General features: G+C 39.9%; 1 protein-coding gene across 2 annotated transcripts in view; it reads right to left on the bottom strand.

Moving 5' to 3' along the window:
• Positions 1 to 20,796, bottom strand: part of CCDC9B (coiled-coil domain containing 9B) — a 59,527-nt gene that overhangs the window by 24,971 nt on the left and 13,760 nt on the right. For both annotated transcript variants that reach the window (XM_087722756.1, XM_087722763.1), the window contains exons 3-6: positions 20,485 to 20,589; positions 16,193 to 16,351; positions 12,980 to 13,129; positions 2,565 to 2,639 (exon numbers count right to left, since the gene is read on the bottom strand). In XM_087722756.1, the coding sequence (XP_087578882.1) occupies positions 2,565 to 2,639; positions 12,980 to 13,129; positions 16,193 to 16,351; positions 20,485 to 20,589 (489 nt within the window). The remainder of the gene's footprint in view (positions 1 to 2,564; positions 2,640 to 12,979; positions 13,130 to 16,192; positions 16,352 to 20,484; positions 20,590 to 20,796) is intronic.

Below are 20,796 nucleotides of genomic sequence, written 5' to 3'. Positions count from 1 at the left end.
AGTGAAATTAGCCGGCTTCATTGTACTCCTTTGACTTCTGCTGGGACAGGCAAAGGAGCTCATCTGTGCTGGCTTAATGAGTCACCATCTCTACGAAAGGGAGGCTGATTCAATTTCTGCTCAGTTAATTAAGAGCATTGCTTGGCTCAAAGGAGCCAGGCTCTCCCTCTGGGTTCATAGGACATAGTCCTTGCATGTTGAATCCAGCTTAGTTTTCGTTGTTGAGTCGACCCCAGCATGTCAGATCCAAGAAAGCAACTCATCATAGCTGGGAGAAGGAATGGTTTGCATCAGGGGTGTCAAACTCAAGGACTGTGGGTCAGATCCCGTCCACAAGGTGCTTAGATCCCTTGGAAATAGCGGACTGGCTCACAGTGTCTCTGCCAGTGAAAATGGAGCCTCGGGAGCAGACCGCTTGGGCCACCACAGGTGCCCCCCATTCGAGTGATATCAAGCTGGCCATGCCCACCTTGATCACAGTCACCCCAGCCCCCAAGATCAAACACAACCCTGATGTGGCCCTCAGTGAAATTAAGTTTGACACCCCTGGTATGCATGGTTTGACGGCATAGGAAAGCTGTTCTGCTGGTTGTACAAAGAGTCTCAGCCTACACAAAATCTCACAGATGAGCCTTTTATTGTCCTTCAATTACTAAGGTGAATCAAACATTTCAAATCTCAGGCAAATGGATCAAATGAAGTGGATCCTTCCCTTCCTGGCACATCTTGGCTGCAGTGTGATTAAGTTAAAGAGTTGATTTGGCAAGCGTAAGTGTGGAACTGTGACACTCAGCTAAGGATACCTTATCAGTGGCCATACCGTGCATTTTGCACCCTCTGGTGGACATGTACTGAATGGCATTGTGACAGCCTGAGCTAATAGCTAACTCAGGGCTGAGGACTGATGTGGTGAAAGAGACTACAAGCAGACCTGCAATATGCTCAGAAGCCATCAAGGCTGAATTCTGTCACAATCACTCTTAGACTATAGCTTTTTCTTCTCACCCATTTCTCAGAAGCATAAGTATTATGGGTAATTACTAACGACACCGGCTTCATTTGTGCTTTTTTTGTAGAAAATAGAACACACAAAGTTGGTTCAGAACAGCTACAAATTTGTTTTGTTAATCCAAGCATGTATGTATGTATGTATGTATGTATGTATGTATGTATGTATGTGTATATATATATATATATATATATATATATATATATATATATATATATATATATATATACATACATACATACATACATACATACATACATACATACATACATACATACATACATACATACATACATACATACATATATACATATATACATATATACATATATACATATATATATATATATATATATATATATATATATATATATATATATATATATAAAATGAATGCATCATTTGTTGGGTTATTTCATTCGTTGGATGTGTCTGTGTATGTACAGTATATAAATGCCATTTTCATTTGTTCCAATTCTTGGAAACTGCCTGATCAAGTCTGGGATTTTTTGGCAAGATTTTTCAAAAGTAGTTTGCCATTCCTCCTTCTTAGGGATGAGAGAAAGTGACTGGCCCAAAGTCACCCAACTGGTCTGTGACTAAGGCAGGGCTAGAATTCAAACTCTCCCAGTTTCTAGGCCAATGCCTTAATCACTAGAGTAATTAGTTATAAAAGTGGTGTTTTTTAAACATATAAAATGGTAATGCTAAAACCCATAGCATGAACTCTTTAGATTGACAAATGTATTCACCTTATTGACATCAATTATGTTTGACTAGCTGTGTAGTACTGTCCAGCTAATTAATTGACTACCTGTCAATTAAGCTGTCAGGGTAAAGAAAGTTAATGGAATAGGACAGGGGAGATTCAGATTCAAGTCTACCTTCAATGATAAAAGTTCATCACATAACTTTGGGACAGTCATTCTCAGCCCAATCTGCCTCACAGTGTAGTTTTGTCAGGATAAAATGATACAATATCCCATGCGTGAGCAAAGTTGATGATGATGATGATTTTTCTAGAATTCTGTAAATTTGCATTTGCCCATCAAAAACAATATCTCATAATCAAATCTAACTGGTTGTAAACTAATGGATGGACTATCTCAGTGTTTCTTGGTAACTTTAAGATGCTTGGACCTCAACCTCCAGAATTCCCCAGACAATAGGCAATATGTTGACCAGGGAATTCTGGAAACTGAAGTCAGGTTGAGAAATACTGGTTTATCTATTCACTGCCTGATCTGTTACTGGCCACAAATAGACATGATTTATAAAGTGAAAAAATGCAGCGGCACAATAACAGAAATAAAATAAAATGGGCAAACTGGAAAACAAGTGAACACTTTCACATTCAGGTGTTCATGTGTAGAAAGGAAACATGGTCACCTTCAATTCACCTTCTACCAGTACATCAAAAGAGAAACATTCTGGTTAAATTCATGGTTTTTGTAGCTGGGAAAGAACCCAAAATAAGGTACTTTCAAATAGATCCTGTTTATAATACATATGTGTGTGAGAGTAAATAAAACTGAATGTGGGGTTCAACCCTCACCTTTCTGAGGTGCGTAGTCTTTGGATGGTTGTCTTCACCAGACCACTTCTTCTCTGTGGTTTTCCTTTCATCTGTCTAAAGAAATAAAGAAGGAAGGTCTCATTTATTTTTTCAGAAACAAATAGACTACCACAAACATGGGGAAAACCCGCAGAGCTTGCAAGAAAAAAAAATCAAGCCTTTTTTTAGAAAAATTAGGAATGGATAGAACAAAGACTATTTACTAAGTCTGCACTACTATTAATCTTTCATCGTTCCTATCACCCATCTCCTCCCACTTATGACTGTAACTTTGATACTTATATCCTTACGATTTATATTGATTGTTTCCTAATATGATTTTGTTGCTTATTTGTACCCTATGACTACCATTAAGTGTTGTACCTTATGATTCTTGACTAATGTATCTTTTCTCTTATGTACACTGAGAGCATATGCACCAACGACAAATTCCTTGTGTGTCCAATCACACGTGGCCAATGAAGAATTTATTCTATTCTATTCCATTCTATTCTAAAAGGGACCATCGAGGTTGTTTCATGAATTTATCCAACGGAGAAGAAAGTCATATAAGAAGAAAACAAGCAAGGTTCTTGCAAATCCCTTCTGTTCCAGTCTGCTGGCAGAAAGTAAGAGCAGGGCTGTAACTAAAAGCTTGGCCTTTATCTATATCAGCACATTTATTAAAAATGCATAGAGAGAAAGCGCTTCCACATGGCCTTAAGGCATTCCCATTTGATTTGATTCACTAGTTGAAAGATACTTTTAAAATCCTGGACATAGTAACTCTCTACGGTCTTCACGAAGCCAAATGGTGTGTCCAGGTATGGACCACAGGGCCAAATGAGGAATTCTAGGATTTGGAAGATTCCCAATATATCCCAGATAGTCAGTGATGGCCACAGTATCAAAGCCAGCACAGTGTTATCTTTGCCAATTGAAACTATAGACATACGACTACAGTTTCTGCTATAATATTATTTTTGTTGACTATTATTGCTATTGATGATGGCCATTGTCCTGATTCATGTGGTGAGTTGGGCAGCTGTTGTGGCCCAGCAGGAACCGTTGGAGCTACAAACAGACTCTGACAGCGTGGGGCCCTAAGAGTCGGCTCTGGAAGATGTGGATGACCCTGGACAGGGTTCAGACTCTGAGCAGGGACCAGAGAGGCTGGTTGGCCACCAGGAGGCGCCAGAGTCATGGAGCAGGAGTGAAAGCCAAAGGGAGTTGGTCCCTGAGATCAGGCCCTGGAGCAGTGGGGAGGAACTAAGGGAGTTGGTCCCGGACGCCAGGCAAAGGTGGGCAAATAAGCGCCGACAGCAACTATGCAGATACAGAAGATAATTAGACCTAGGTGTTGTAATTAGGCTCCTCCCAAGAGAGTACATAAGGAGAGACTTTGGGAGGAGGCTGTTTGCAGGATTCAACTAATATACCAACGCTGGAGAAGCTCTCGTGTGTATTTCTTATCTTGGAAGTCTGGATTGCTGCCAAAGTCTTGTCAGTGTGTTTAATTTATTGTGAATAAATAGTCTGGCAGTAATCTTGTATCAGAGTGTCTTGGTGTATAGAATGGGGGGGTCAGAACAGGCAGCTATATAAATATAAATATTAGATAAATATTTTACCTCTTTGATAAAACAGTTGAACAAATCAACAGTTACTTGGAGGCTGCACAGCCAATAAGAAAGTTAAAATGCCTTCATTGGCCATATCCTTCCAACACAATGATCAATTAGTTCACCTTATTGCTAGGTCAGAGAAAAACACCAATTTTAAAGGGATACATGGCTGCACCCTCAGAGATCTGAATGGCAGGGAAGGAAGGTCTTCCTCTGGGTTAGCTGAGTGGCTGGCTAGCTAGCAGGCAATAACAGCAGTAAAGAAAGGGCAACAGCAGTTTTATTTACAGAAAAACAGGCTGAACATGCAGGGTGGGACAATGACAGCCAGGAAAAGGGGTTTGTGGACTCAGGATGTCCTTACATCTCGCTGCACCCCTGCAAACCTGTTCCATCCCCATATTTCTCTGGCAAGGCTGGGAGTATGCATTTGCCAAGGTAAAATCTAGTTTCTAGTCAGCTGCTGGTGAAGACATGTAATTTCACATGCAGCACGAAATGGGGCTGCAGTATGATTATAATTCCTGTTCCTGGCTGGCTGAGCTGCTGAGCATATAGTACGTTTTGTACTGCCATGCAAGAGGCAAAAAAAATCAACACGCTTCCTACCCTCAGATTAATAAATCAATCTACTAAGCTGGTTCAAAGCCCCCTATATAAAAGTCTTTCTAATTTTACATCTTTCTTAAAAATTTTACACCCTGGTTGAAAGCTGCATGTGTGTGAAATCAATCCCTCCTCCAGGTTTATGTTTGAAAACTAAAATACAAAAGAACCTCAATTCCCTGGAGTTTTTTTTTATTTTTAAACACAGGATGCTGAGAAGATGAGCAAGCTGGAACGAATAAGTTTTACTCCTGCTAATTGCCTGGGCTGGGACCCTTTTATCTGAACATCAAAGTTCTTACATAGATAGAGACACAGAGCAATGGAAATTCCATTTCAGGATTACATTCAATCTCTCTCTTTCATAAAGTATGGGTTTACATAATGCTTATTTTTATTGATCTTACATTTGCAGCAAAACTACATTACAATATCCATAATGTTGGAAGGGCAACTTAGGAAGTTGAGGGACAAGGAAGAAAGACAGAAGATGGCACTGATTTGCATATGCTGATATTTTTAATTGATTCCAATGACCAATATACCAATTCAGTCCCTAGTTCTAGTTTAGAGAAAGAAAGTGCTCCTTGTTTCCATCCAGGATGTCAGCAGATGGCCAGTTTTTAACCTAGTTCTTCTCTCTTTTTTTCCTCATAGTAACAGCATCAGATGCTAATGTGCTAAACTCAGGGTTTGCTAGATTCTGTGATTCCCTTAGAGTACCATGATTTTGGATTAAAAGAATGGATTGTCAATTCACTAAAAATGTCGTGTTCTTTTAATAACAACTATGGAATCATCAGCTGACATGTTTTGACCATAGAGAAACCAGCCTTGTTAAGCTACCAAGTCTGGGATTATAAAGATGGCAGAACTTTTGATATGGTGAAACTGAACTGTTTGATCAGGTAGAAGGCAATAAATACTTTTATAAAGGTTGGAAACATCTTCTGGTCTTTTGCTTAAAATGGAACAAAAAATGAATGGGTGAGTGAAAAGATATGAATGAGATGGCTTGGATTTTGTATAAATGCTTTTACTAGAGATGAGTGGTTAACATCCCTCAATGTTATCTGGATTTCATTTTCACCGATTAGTTCCAAGGAAGAAGATAATGCAATGTGATAGATGATTTCTATCCCATGTAGGCTAAATCCATGTCTTACCTGGCTTCTTTGGGAAACACAAGAATTGGGGATGAATGTCTCAATCTGTGATATGGTCTACACCAGTGTTTCTCAACCTTGGCCCATCTGAAGATGTGTGGACTTCAGCTCTCAGAATTCCCCAGCCAGCTCTGCTGGCTGGGAGATTCTGGAAGTTGAAGTCCATGCATTTTCAGGTGACCAAGGTTGAGAAACACTGGTCTACACCATCTCAGGATAGGAGAAACCTTGCAGAATGTGGTTGAATATCTCTTCTGAATGAGAACTTTCTCTAGTTAATTAGGCAACTGTTGCCCAGTCTCTAACCTTCCCCATTTAAAGGTAAAGGTTCCCCTGATACATATGTGCTAGTCATTCCTGACTCTAGGGGGCAGTGTTGATCTCCGTTTCAAAGGCAAAGAGCCAGCACTGTCTGAAGACGTCTCTATGGTCATGTGGCCGGCATGGCTAAATGCCAAAGGCACCCGGAACACTGTTACCTTCCCACCAAAGATGGTTCCAATTTTTCTACTTGCATTTTTACATGCTAGGTTGGCAGAAGCTGTGACACATAATGGGAGCTCACCACGTTACACGGTGCTAGGGATTCTAACTGCCGAACTGCCGACCTTTCTGATCAACAAGCTCAGGGTCTTAGCCACTGAGCCGCAACATCCCTATCTTCCCCATTTAGAAAAGGCTTTTTACAAAAGAGGGGAAAGAATGGCCTTCTGGCAAGATGGGCCAGAAATTAATTAATTAATTAATTAATTAATTAATTAATTAATTAATTGTAGAAGTATAACTACAGAAACCTGATGAAGAGAAAACAAATTATTTAAACCACTTTCAGTCAGGCCTGGATATTGAACTAGAATTGCAATGGTCACTCTATAGATGATCTCTGTCAGGAACTTGATGGGACAATGTACCTCTCCTGGTCCTCTTTTGTCTTTCTATGGTGCCCTTTAGAATGCCTGTGAGAATTAGAAATTAAGGACACTGTTTTGCAGTGGTTTCTTTCCTTCTTGAATAAGTGATAGCAGTTGTAAGGGGAGGATGTCAATCTCATTGAACAGATTAGACCATGAAATCAACTTCATGGGATGACTAAAGCAGATTTTATTGGGCATGGTTATAAAAGAATCTTACAAGTCGGACTGTTCTGATTGTGATAAATAAAATGTGTTCAGGAAAACTGCAGTTAAAATGTTCAGTAAAAAAGTTGCCACTAATTAATCAACAGCTGTTTACTTTAAGAAAAGCCACACCGCATCATGCAGGCCAGTGGTGGGTTCCAGATCCTGGTGCAACTGGAATGGGGCAATGGGGCTGGGTGTCCACCACATGAATGTGCACATGTGCGCAGCACGTGCATGCGTACTTATCACCTGTGACGCTCCAGCTCTTCAGTGGAGCGTCACACAGTTGTTGTACGCTCTGCGCGCGGAAGCCCCGAACAGCTCAAATACAGGTAAGGAGCGTGGGCGGGCGGGCCCTCCTGAGCACCAGAACGGAACGGTACCTGGTGCTCCCAGCAGGCACCGGTATGTCCGTACCGGGGTGTACCGTTCGTGTCCCACCACTGATGCAGAGTGCAGACACAAAATCTGAAAAGTCTGAGAGTCTGAGAGGACAATGTTCCCCCTGTAGGTCAGGGAGATATTGCTATTGCCTGTTGCTAACTCTGTCTTGCAGAGTATTCTTCCATCAGAAAAATTCCACGTTGTTCCAACGATTCAAACAACCAACTTGCTGCAGCCAACTTGCCATGGGACAGGAGTTACACTAATATCAAAGAAATAGTCCAATAGAATCTTTAAAGAAGAGATGCCAAAGGAGGGACTAAATAAAATGTGAATAGCTACAATTAAGATAATTCTTAAATTATTTTAAATAATTAAATTGAATTGCCCTGCAGTGAGTTTGTCCTGTGGCAAGTTGGCCATGGCAAGTTGTCCCGTGGTGAGTCTGCCATGGCGAGTTGCCTGCGTCCCATTCTGGCCTAGACGGTATCGAGAATAGCAGCTTTTATGATGTGTCTTTTAGTGTGTAAACCGTAGACGCAGCAAATCCAATTAGAAATAAAGTAGGATTCCTGTCCTTCTGTGCCTCTTCACTTTTCTCTCTGCCAGCTTTGTGTTGTTTATCTAACATATTGCAATCATCTGGCAGAGTCTGCACAGCACTAGGTTACACATAGACTTGCATAAAAAAAGGCAGTTGCTGCCAAATGTACTGTTTATATGCCTTTGAAATGCCAGGATCAAATGTTTGTGTTCTTCCCTCCAGGAGCCCTGGGCTCAGGGACAATGGCGCACTGTTGCTGGGAAAATACTGGCCGTTAGGGAGAACCCTGAGCCGGCTCTGTTAGCTGTCTCTCCCAGCATGATTTACACTCTTTGATTCAGTGTGTCCATTTGATTCCCAGCAGGTCCATCAAACATCTCACATGAAAAAAAAAATTGTCTAGGTCCATCTAAGGTTGCACAGCTCTATAGGCATGGAACATTTTTTTCTCCCTTTTCAGACAAAAGTGAGGCCAGGGCACTCTCCCACTGCCATTGCGTTGCACCCTGCAGAGCATAAAGGACACACACAAACTGTGCTATTCTTGGGTTAATCTTCTCTGTCAGCAGCACATCACTTAGACTTCATCAGTTTCAGGCGGCTTTAAATGTGTTTAGAAATCTTGGCCCAGGAAGCCTAAAGTAATACACTCTTTAAAAAGCAGCATTTTTAAGACGTGTACTGTCAGAGGGAGACCTCCCACCGTAGAACCAGGGGTGGGTTGCTGCCGGCGTTAGTGCTGGTTCGCAACCCATGTGCGACATGCATAAATTGTACACAATATAAATTGTCCTGCGTGCAGGTGCAGAACAATTTACACTGAGCTGCGCACGCAGTCACTAAAATCCAAAATGGCGGCGGCCAAGCAGCAGCAAGGGAACCAATTCAGGGATGTGGCAGGCCTGGATTGATGCCGATTCTGCGACCCAGGCCTGAATTCCACTACCGGTTTGGCTGAACTAGGCCGAACCAGCAGAACCCACCTCTGCGCAGAACCTTAGGTTGTAACCTACTATGGTTTGAGACAGTAAATTGACTGTTGCTATTACTATTACAAGATTGACTTTCTATGGAAGTGAATGTAAAATTTGAAATTTGAAGAAATGGGATAGAAAAGTTATTGATGCCTTTGGGAATGCCATGGGAATACCATGAAAGGAAACAAACACAAATGTCAAGAAAAGAACGAAAAAAATAACCAAATAAGTCAGCCCAGAATTCTTGCCTGAGACACTAATGACCATACCAGTGGTGGGTTTCAAAAATTTTTAGAACCTCTTCTGTAGGTGTGGCCTGCTTTGTGGGAGTGGCTTGCTGGCCATGTGACCAGGTAGGAGTGGCTTGCCAGCCATGTGACCAGGTGGGAGTGGCTTGCCAGCCATGTGACTGGGTGGGCGTGGCCAACTTGTAAAATGTGGTGAAACTCACTTAACAATGCTCTTGCTTAGCAACCAAAATGTTGATTCAGACACTCTGGCATTGAAGTGTGCAAGTCTTAAGGCTGTCAAGTTACAAGACCCTTGCACTCCTAACCCTTTAGAAAAAAACCCCAGGGGTGTTCAAACTTGACAGCTTTAAGATTTGTGGACTTCAACTCCCAGAATTCCTCCTCTCGCTCTTCATCTTGATGATGTGCAGACGGGTGAGGGGAGGGAGCTGGAACTGGTTCTAAACGGCACTGTAGATTTGTGGAGCCTCTTCTATAGAAGAGATTAGAACTGGCAGGAACCCACCCCTGGACCATACTCAAACTATCCTACTCTGGATACATCACGTAAAGAGCTACAGAATCTACAATACCAGAAAAAGTAAAAGGAAAGAGTGGGAGAGGGGAAGAGGACCACCAGAATAAAGTGGATGGATTCAATTACAACAGCAATGGATGCCTGGTTGGAAAAATGAATTCCTGTAAGAAGAGATCTAGTTGGTTAGTTGCTCCAGTGATGGGTCCAGAAGGGGAAACACTCCCTCTGAAAAGCAGCTCCATGATTTGGGGATAGTGTTACAGTGATGACTACTACTATAACTCTGATCTGAAGGAAAATGCCAGAGAAAGAACATTGTGGAGAAAATCTATCTGTATGGTCATTAAGAATCGACACTGATTTGGTAGCAAACAGCCAGTCAATCAATCATTATAAGACTAGAACTGTCTCCTGATCATAAGCACAAAATGTCATTTAGAACAATTCTGCTTGAAGAATTTTTGAACTTTTACCTATTGCTTGGTTATGCAAGCTATATCTGGGCTGCAAAATTCCAGCTGACCAAAAGTAGCAGCAACCACTTGGTAAAGTAAAATCTTCCATAAAGTTTCACTTCTATACTTTTCTCGGGAGCTATTTCAAAATAATTGTTCACTACTTTGTCCTGGGTTTTTATTGTTGTTGTCATTTCCCAGGCTAACCAGCAATCCCATTTCCCAATGATGTCAAATCAAAACCATGGCCTGATATAACCCATTTTAGTTTCTGAGCCGATTCAAGGATAGGCAGGTGCTGCTACCAGCTGAGATTAGGTATAATAAGCCTCAGAAAATGGAATCAAACCTGCTGATTGCCACCTTTTGGGATAATTATTGCATTTTCTGGCTCTTAAGTTTTCAAGCTCTTACAAACTTGAGGATGCTGTTCCAGATTATTCTCTCTTATCACAAGTGCTCAAAAGCATTTCTATATAGATGCACAAGTATACATATGTATAAAGAAACTCATTCTGTCTACTTGCTCACAATCCAGTAGTGATATGCCTTTTAAGTATGACAACATATACATCCCATACAAATAATGGCAAAAACAACAGCTCTGAGTCAGATCCTCCCTCGTGTAGGATAACATGTTCTCAACTTACTATAGACACTTGCAGCCAATGAAAAATAAGATCACACTTGGAATATTACATCCAGTTTGCTCGCCACAATATAAAAACAGATGATGATGTTCTAGAAAGAGTACAAAGAACAGCAATGAAGATGATTAGGAGACTGGAGACTGATCTTGGAGCCCTAGTGGACAATCACTTAAATATGATCCATCAGTGTGCTGCAGTTGCCAAAAAAGCCAACATAGTCCTAGACTGCATTAATAGAGGGGTAAAATCAAGATCACCTGAAGTATTAATACCCCTTTATAGTGACTTGATAAGCTCACACTTGGAATATTGCATCCAGTTTTGGCCACCACAGTATTAAAAAGACATTGGGACTTTAGAAAGAGTGCAGAGAAGAGTAACAAGAATGATTAGGGGACTGGAGGCTAAAACATGAAGAATGGTCGCAGGAATTGTGTATGTCTAGTTTAATGAAAAGAAGGACTAGGGGTGATATGATAGCAGTTTTCCAAATATCTGTCACAAAGAAAAGGGGATTCAACTTATTCCCCAAAGCACTTGAAAGCAGGTCAAAAAGCAATGGATGGAAACTAGTCAAGGAGAGAACCAACCTAGAACTTAAGGAGAAATTTTCTGACAACTACAACAATTAATCAATGGAGTGACTTGCCTCCAGAAGTTGTGGGTGCTCCAACACTGGAGGTTTTAAGAAAAGATTGGACATCAATTTCACTAAAACGTTATAAGGTTTCCTGCTTAAGTGGGGTGTTGGACTAGAAAGTCTGCAAGGTGCCTTCCAATTCTGTTATTTTCCAAAATCACCTAAAAGCTATAAAATCAAGCAATTAAAATGTTTAGCATTTGTTCCTAAGGGGCTTTATCCTTTGTATGTATTGTTGCTAAAAAAAACCAGCACCAAATTTGATGTCTTCCATCCTCAAACTCAGTAAAAGCTTGAAATTTTGGAGCTAAAAAATCATGCAATTATTATTTCAAGAGAATACAATCAGTAGACTTGATTGGGTTCGTACATTAAGTCATGGTCTGTTTTAGCTGTGATTTATTGAACAACCTACGTCAGTTGAGTTCATATAATATGCTAAGCTATAAAAGTAATTTAAATGTTTCAATTCACATAAAATTGAAAAATTAAAATTATATCAAGCACAATTACTGTATGCATAAGTTTGGCTTATAAATATTGACTGTCATTTTTTTGCCATTTTCTATACTGGAGATTTTAATCCTATCATTCTGGGTTTTTTGGGGGTGTGTGGGGGAGAAGCAGGAATCTGGTAGCACTTTTACCACCTAAAATGTTTTATTAAAAGTTGAAATTAAAACTGACTTCATCAGATGCAACTCATGAAAGTTATGCTTTTTATTACAATTTGTTAGTCATAAAAGAGGCTACCAAACTCCTGATTTTCTGCCACTGTATATTATAATGAATCTCTTTCTAGGCTGTCATTGGGATGGACCAGTTTTTCAAAGAGCTGAGTCCTTGTCATTTTGCCCATTTCCCATCTCAGCAAAACTGGGTGTGGAAAAGAACTGGCGGGGCCAGGGACAGCCACAAAGCTTAATCCAAAAGGATTTGAGAGATGAAGCCTGGCTGATGTATGAATTGTCCTTTTTTTTATCCTGGGATCTTTTAGGCTAAGTAGCATGATCCACTACAACCAATGAGGGACAAAATTGTGCACCACACAGCAACAAGAGGAATAAAGTGAGGTCTGCTAAAATGTCCCAGGAAGGAGTCTCTATGGTGTTTTTAGTAGCACCCTTGTTTTTCCTCACTCCAAAGAGGATTGCTGTAAATTTAACCAGTCGCCATCATTAAAAATGATCACCAAGTGTCCCTGAGAGCAAAAAGCTCCCTCCCCTTTCTCCTTGTGCAACTGCAATAAAGCTGGACATCGATTTTGTCCTACCATACAGGGAAGAAGCAGCTGGCTAAGTGGATTATTGCCATTTAGATGCAGAATCTGTTCCAAAGGTTCCCCTTCCCAGAAGCTGTTAAGAGAACAGCCGCTGTCTCTGCATCAGAAACTGGCTCCCCTGTCAACATATATTAAAATTAGCACAAAAATTCTAGACAAGAACCGAAACTCTTGGGAGGAATTTGGAAAGCGCTCACCCTGCCTTTGTTTTCCATTGTAATAGCAATCTGCATTCTTCCTCTACAGAAAGCAAGCCGCTTATCCCTCTCTTCTTCGCTGATATCTGGGTCCTCTGCTGGATTCCCAGGATCCTCAGATCCCCATTTTTCTCGGACAACCCGCTTTCCCTGCAAAGGGACGAATGAGAATTACATATTCTTCCCGACAGACAAATCCACACCCCATTTCGCATCCCTTGTAATCCATGTGAAGTGTGGTGGCTTAGAAAATGAGCTTAACTTTGGTGCCAAGCATAAGTAGAAGTGTCACACTTCTTTTCTGCTTGGAGAGGTTCTGATTGAAAGCTCAGGCACAATAAACCAGGAGGGGGAAAAATCCCTGATAAACTCACAGTGTTTATCTATCAATCTACAACAAACACGTGGTAGTGTTAGGACACTGTCATTTTGGGGTTTGACCTTTTATTAAGAATACCTTGTTTTGGGTTGCTGCCTATCAACAATAAATTGTCATCTACTTTGTTTTACGAAAATTCTGAGGTTTTTGAACTTCTGATGGGTGCCAAAGAATAGCTTAGGAAAATGGATATGAGGAGAAATAAAATAGACTGCTAAAGCCATGAATCTGATTTCTGTATCACAGTTTACCACAACTAATTCTCCACAGAAATCTATTCTCTCTAATCGGTCTGATTACTGGGGCAGATCTTCCATGTTTGCTGTTAAGTCAACAAGCTAGAAACTATTTTTGATGTCACAAATGAAGTTAAATATACATGTCCCAGGATAATGTTGCAGGATTTAATCTGAGTGGTCACCAGGACAAGTGGTTTAATCTTCCAAGCTTTCGGACTCCTGCTGGAGCCCATCCTGAGGGAACTTCTGTCTCATCAGAATGTGTGTGAGAGAAGTTTACATTCAGGTGAGAGAGAAGTTCCCTGAAGATGGGCTCCAGTAGGAGTCCAAAGCTTCGGAAGACTAAACCTCTGGTCCCAGTGACCTACCCAAATTGGATCCTTTTTGTTCTAATGAAAAAAATCTACTAATATATTCTAATCTATAGCATACCTTCCTCTACTGAATAAGTGGAACACTCTCACATAAAGATCACCACCAATAGGTTATTATCAAATATAATTATAGTATTCCTAATAATTATATAGATTCTATTAAAAAGCATTTGAATAAATGGTGTTATATATTATGACTCAATTTCATTGTTATAAAGTTTGTTGGGTCATGTTCTAACTTGTGTTGGGAAATCAGTTTTAAAACTTTTTGAAATAAGAAGCTTGGGTGAATCTTTCTTAGCATAAACGCTGAAAAACTAAATGAAAGTATACAGAAGGATGCTAAATCTGCTTTCATATCAAACTCATTGGAGGTCTTCAGATGTAGAAAGTAAGGATTATTACCTTGACAGAAATACTGTATGCAAGAAACATTACCTAAACTGAATCATTTTTAGGTTAGAACAATAAGATAACATTTGAAAGCACCTCAGATAGGCCCCCTCCTTAATTCATTGGAGCAAAACAAGGGAGAAGAGGTACAGTCAATCAAACTTGCAAGATTCTGTTATTGTAACTAATCTCAGTAAAAGTAGTCTTAGCCTTCTTGTCAAATTGATTTCTATGTCTGGTTTACCTGGAGGCTGACACTGGGTAATATATTTCCACCGTAATCCTGTGCATATTTCCTTAGAAGCAGAATATTTCCAAATACAGCAGAATGTACTTCCAGAAAGCTAAATTGCCTATAATTTAGATTTATAAAGATCACTTAGAGTCTCTGCTGGCCTGGGTAAATTATTTTAAATATAATAAATAAAAATGATTTTGTGCTACCCTGTTTTTCCAAGAATAAGACCTCCCCAGATAAGCCCAATCAGGCTTTTGAGCCCATGTGCTAAAATAAGCCCTCCCCCCCAAATAAGCTCTCCCTGAAAATATTGCAACATAGCAGCAGCTGCGAGGTGACCATGCTCGCTGCCTCCTGCACCTCAAAAATAATATGTCCCCAAAAATAAGACCAAGCCCTTATTTCAGGGGTCAAAAGAAAATAAGACCCTGTCTTATTTTGGGGAAAACACAGGTATGTATTATTAATCCTTGGATATGAGCAATATAAAAATACTACGACTGCTTTTACTTGGTGCCTTCGAGATAGTTGAAGATTGGCAAGATTTTGAAAGTAGTTTGACATTACCTGTTTCCTAGGACTGAGAGAGACACATTGAATGGCACAAGGTTACCACCTGGTTTTGTGCTAAGGCAGAACTAGAATTGGTTTAGTATGACTCTCTACTACAAGTGCTAGAACCTTTTTATCTGTTGTGGTATAATGGAATTTACAAGGAGTCTCCCTTCATTTTATCCCAAGTAAAGGATATTGAGCAGAGAAATAACAGCAGGTTAAAAGTCACCCAATAAGTTCCATAGTTGGAGAGGACTTGAATATGGTCTTCTTGATGTAGTCCTCCTTCTTAACCACTATTGTTTAAACAAGGTATAATGTATTAATCAAAGGTCATGGAGAGCCTTTTTTCTAGGTTTGATGAGATTTGCAGTTATATTCCCATGTGATCCACAGTGCCCAGAATCATATCTTTCCCCCTCAGTCCTGATCACCATATAATGTGCTGCCAAGAACTTGGCCAAATAGAGACATGAACTGGGAGGTGGATATGAATGACATGATCTGGGGACCAAGTAAATAAAAAAGTATATATTCCAGTATGCCTTTAGCACTGATTTAGCTAGTGGATAAGCAACGTGTTTAGGAATCGTGTTGGTTGATTATTATTTTCAATTTTTTATTGCATAATTCACAGAGTCACAAGCACCGTAATAAATAAATAAACTTGAAGAGCTAATTAATCTAGAACGATACAGTATATCTATGAATGGAAATTAATTCCCAGGTGATAGTTACTAAAGAAAAGCTAAAGTATTTATAGCATAATCTAATGTGTTAATATATCTATTCTTGAATTTGTGATGCTGCTGAAACACATACAGAGAAATCTGTAATAGCTATTTTTTTTACTGACTACATAATATAAGATCTTTAAAATTAACACAAAATCCGAGAGAACTGGAAAAAAAAAGAGGAAAAAATACTACAGACAAGCTGGGCAGAGTTTTTTTTGTAGGAAAGTAAGCAAGAGGTTTTTCCCAAACACTTTACTGCAGTGCCACCTCTAAAGATTCAAAAGGTCTTTAGACCCACCTTGCCTTTGTTGTCCATGGTCACGGCCAACTGAACCCGTTTCCCCATCCTGAATGTGAAGACGTGATCACTTTCTTCATCGTCTTCCTCGCTACCAACCCCAAAGCTTGAGGCAGAAGAGCAACTGCTTCCCCACTTCTCGTTCACAATCCTTTTCTCCTGCAAACGGAAGGGAGGTGGTTACAAAAATTAGGAGCGCTACTATTTTTCACTTTTTAATTTTTTTAGCAAAATATGAACTTATCCAAGAAAAATCTGCCCCAACATTCTCTTTGCCAGCAATATAAACACTGTGGGGTTTTTTTTAAGATTGAAGAAGAGCCCCAAATCTGGAAAAAGAAATAACAAAATTGTTTCGTATTGAATATATATTATTTATTTATCAGCACAAACTATTTACCCTTTATTTATTTATCAGCACAAACACAACATACTATATATATAGTATATATAGTATATATATTGTATATATATTGTATATATATATTGTATATATATTTAAAGTCACAACCCCTGGTATGCCCAAATATGGGAGGAAGTTTACTGCTTCCATTCTCTGTCCATCAGCTCGTCATAAGAGACCAACCAGACAGAAACCCAATATTTTTACTGTTGCCTTTGTTACATTTGTGTTGTATTTGTGCTGATAAATAAATAAAGGGAGACTAGTATAGATCTATTTCAAGCTATTTAGCTCTCATCAGCTAGCCATACCCTTACTGGGATTAGAACCTGTGCTGTATTGCATCCTGTCTAGATGGTCTCTTGTGACGAGCCGATAGACAGAGAATGGAAGCAGTAAATTTCCTCCCATATTTGGGCATACCAGGGGTTGTGAATAAAGATATATATACATACATACATACACACACACATACACACACACATACACATACACATACACACATACACACATACACACATACACACATACACACATACACACATACACACATACACACACACACATTTATTTATTTATTTATTTATTTATTTGTGTTAAGCCCTGCTAAAGTGAAACTAACCTTTAGAAGATGTTAACTATTAACTGCAACTGTTTTGGAGGGAAACTTAGAACATTCATATTTGGGTGGGCTTTTTCAAGTATTGTAATTAAGGCCTTGTGGGCCCACAGCATAAATTACAGGGATTTCTCTGTTATTCCACAGTTCCAGTTTTGAGTCAATAAATGCTGTTGTATCTATGCTGGTCTGTTCCTGCCTACTGAAGCCCACTACACAATAAAAATGATACCACATGTTTACCAATGCAAATTACAAATAATACCACATGTTTACCAATGCAATGATTATGCTACATGTATTAGAGTGATAAGGAAATAAATTGAATTGTGGCCATTCAATTGTGTTGAAGGGATTATCAGTGGTGGGTTGCAGGCGGTATGCCCCGGTACAGGCGTACCGGAGCCTGCTTGGAGCACCAGATACTGTTCCAGTACAATGCTCCGGACGGCCCACCCGCCTGCCCAAGCTCCTTACCAGTATTTTAAGTCTTCGGTGTTTCCGTGCATGCACATGGCACGTACAGCTCCTGTGCGATGCTCCGCTGAGCAGCTGGAGCATCACGGAAGTTTGCGGAGGTGCTAAGATACATGTGCGCGCTGCGCACATCCATGTGGATGCCACTGGACCCCTTCCAACTGTACCGGTTGGAATGGGATCCGGAACCCACCACTGGATTGTATAATCTATTGAGTTGTTTCATAAAACCATGAACCGTAGTAATGCAGTGCTTAGAATGCAGTATTGAAAGCTAATTCTCCTGACTGCCAGGGGTTCGATCCTCACCAGCTCAATGTTGACTCAGACTTTCATCTTTCTGAGGTCAGTAAAATAATAACCCAGATTGTTGGGGGCAATATGGACTCTGGAAACCGCTTAGAAAGGGCTCTAAAACTCTGTGAAGTGGTATATAAGTCTAAGTGCTATTGCTATCATCACCATGACTGTGGTGAACTACCAGGTAAGTGGGTGAACAAATAAATACATAAATAAGCTGAATAAATAAATAAGGCAGTAGAAAGGATAGAGTTTTATATGGTTTAACTAAAGGATTTGAAACTATACTAAGAGAGCAGTGGTTAGAATGCAGTATTGCAGGCTAATTCTACCGACTGCTAGGAGTTTGATCCTGACTGGTTCAAGATTGATTCAGCCTTCCATACTTCCAAGTCAGTAAAATGAGGACAATGTGCTGACTCTGTAAACCGCTTGGAGACGTTTGTAAAGCACTATGAAGTGGTATATAAGTCTAAGTGCTACTGTTATTTAAATGTGCTGTGTAATTTGAAAGTCTTTCCCTAGTGGGGACAAGTCTAAAGTATAATTAGTGGAGACAATATGTATATCTTTGCATTTGCTTTGCAGGTTTTCTTATACTGTAACATTCTATTAGCCTAGGGAAAGAGTGTAAATAATTATCAGGATTGCAGTAGCTCTGGAAATAGTTTAGAATCAGAGTTCCAGACTTAGAAGGAGCCTGGAGCTCAATCTCTTGTTCAGGCTAGAGATGGCGGTCCTACTCCTGCTTGAACACATCTGGAAAAGAAGATCTCACCACCTCATTTAATATTTCAATCTCCTATCAACTTGCTGTTATTGATAGGTCATTTTGATAGGTCGGTTCCACCACAAAAGCGCGTAGGACAAAATCGCGCTCGACAAAAGCGCGCTGTGACGTCATCACAGCGCGACGGAAAAGTTCAAAAAATGTAAAAATAAAGCGAAAACCTTACCCTAAGCCCCCCAAACCTAACCCTAAACCTAACCCTAAACCTAACTGTTAACCTAACCCTAAACCTAACCCTAAACCTAACCGTTAAAGTAACGAAAAACCTAACGCTAACCCTTAACCTAACGCTAACGCTAACGCTCTAAAGCTAACCCTAACCCTTAACCTAACCCTAACCCTAAACCTAACCCTTACCTTTATGTGAATCGGCTTGCTTTAATTTAATTTTTATTAATTTTTATTTGAATTTTTCGATCTTTTTCGTCGCGCTGTGATGACGTCAAAGGCGCGATTTTGTCGATTGCGCTTTTGCCGTCCGCGCTTTTGACGGGTCACGGATAGGTCACCCCCTTTTTTGTAATTTAAGATTACAAAAAATGTAGGGTAATATAACCCCAGAGTAGGTGCTATGGAATTCAGACATGTATATCTGTATGATACCCCTTCAGATATTTGTACTGTGACATCATATTCCTTCTCAGTCATCTGTCTTCAGATTAAGCATATCCAGTTATCTCCTTTCCTCCATAGTGGGCATGACCTTATGCAGAAGATGAGAAAGAAGAATTATGTGCACCTATGTATTGCTATTATATTTTTAAAAATTCCTAAGAGACTAACCTAAAACTTGCTACTTTATATTTTTCTTACTACAATTTAAGCTGCCCACAACCTTGTGCTCTGTTGCTCTACAAATTCTTCCACCTCTATTTAAAAGAAATGTCAAGTCATCTTCAACTACTGAAAGCTTCATGTACACATCAATATAGTTTTCTTGGCAGCATTACAAGAGAAACTTTCCATTGTGTCTGATTCTGTAATGTTTTTCCTACTTTCTACCCTGTTTCTCTCTCAAGACCAATATGATTATTCAGGTTTTCCCACCTTCTCAGGTCAGTTTCTTCCATCTTTACCTATGGAAATTGATGAAGTATGATAGAAATACACATAGGCACTAGATTAGGAAATGTGAGAAAGTAAAGTTGGGATTGCTGCCTGTGCTTTGGAAAAGCAGCTGCAGCCATCAGAAATACATTATTTGCACTTCCCACATTCATCCAGATGTTCACTCCTACATTTTCTCAGGAGTATCCCAGTTGCCTGGCTAATTGAGTCACACCCTGATGTTTTGAAGGATGTACTGATGTCCAGAGGCAGCCTCACCCCATCCAGTCTTTTGACTTTACAAAAGCAAATGCTAAGACAAAATAGAAAAAAGGGTGTGTGTAGCAGGAAAGGTAAAAACAAGCAACCTACAGATGAAGATGTGGAGGTGACATCTGTAGATTGGCAGCTATTTACAAGCAGGCAAGAAGACTTGCATTCAACCACCAGGATCACAAGCTGATTGGGAGTCCCGCTTGGAGCCCAGTAGTAACTAGAAAAGGAGCAACTACATTGAAACAGCACCACATCTTAACAGTGTAAGAATGTTTGGGAAAAGGCAAAGGTTTCCTGTTACTAAAATAATCGAATGTAGCTAGAATCTCCTGTACTATTCCAACATTTCATTTTCAGCAGAAAAGGCAGAGTGTGTTTACATGATGTGGTTTGGTGATGGTGATGGTAAGGCCATCTGGCCTAGCCTTCCTTGAAGTGACAGCCATTCCTTCTCGTTCTGCTTGTTTCTTGTCTTCTTCTATTTCCTGAAAAAGTGACATATAATTTTTTTACCAGGTCAGCTGTCAACAGCAAAACAAGTAAACATTAGAAACAGCATTGCCAAGGGAGAAATTTAAAGAAGCTTAAAAAAATTACATGTTCCCCACAAAGAGTTCTTAAATATACATACACACCAGTGGTGGAAATCATTTTTTTTTTTACTACCAGTTCTGAGGGCATGGCTTTGTGGG

This window comes from Thamnophis sirtalis, unplaced genomic scaffold, assembly GCF_051295495.1.
Source record: "Thamnophis sirtalis isolate CommonGarterSnake01/CBP01778 unplaced genomic scaffold, rThaSir2_p1.2 scaffold_1, whole genome shotgun sequence".
NCBI classification, from domain to species: domain Eukaryota; kingdom Metazoa; phylum Chordata; class Lepidosauria; order Squamata; family Natricidae; genus Thamnophis; species Thamnophis sirtalis.
The sequence above is the reverse complement of the archived record's forward strand: the minus strand, read 5'-3'. Positions and strand labels throughout refer to the sequence as shown.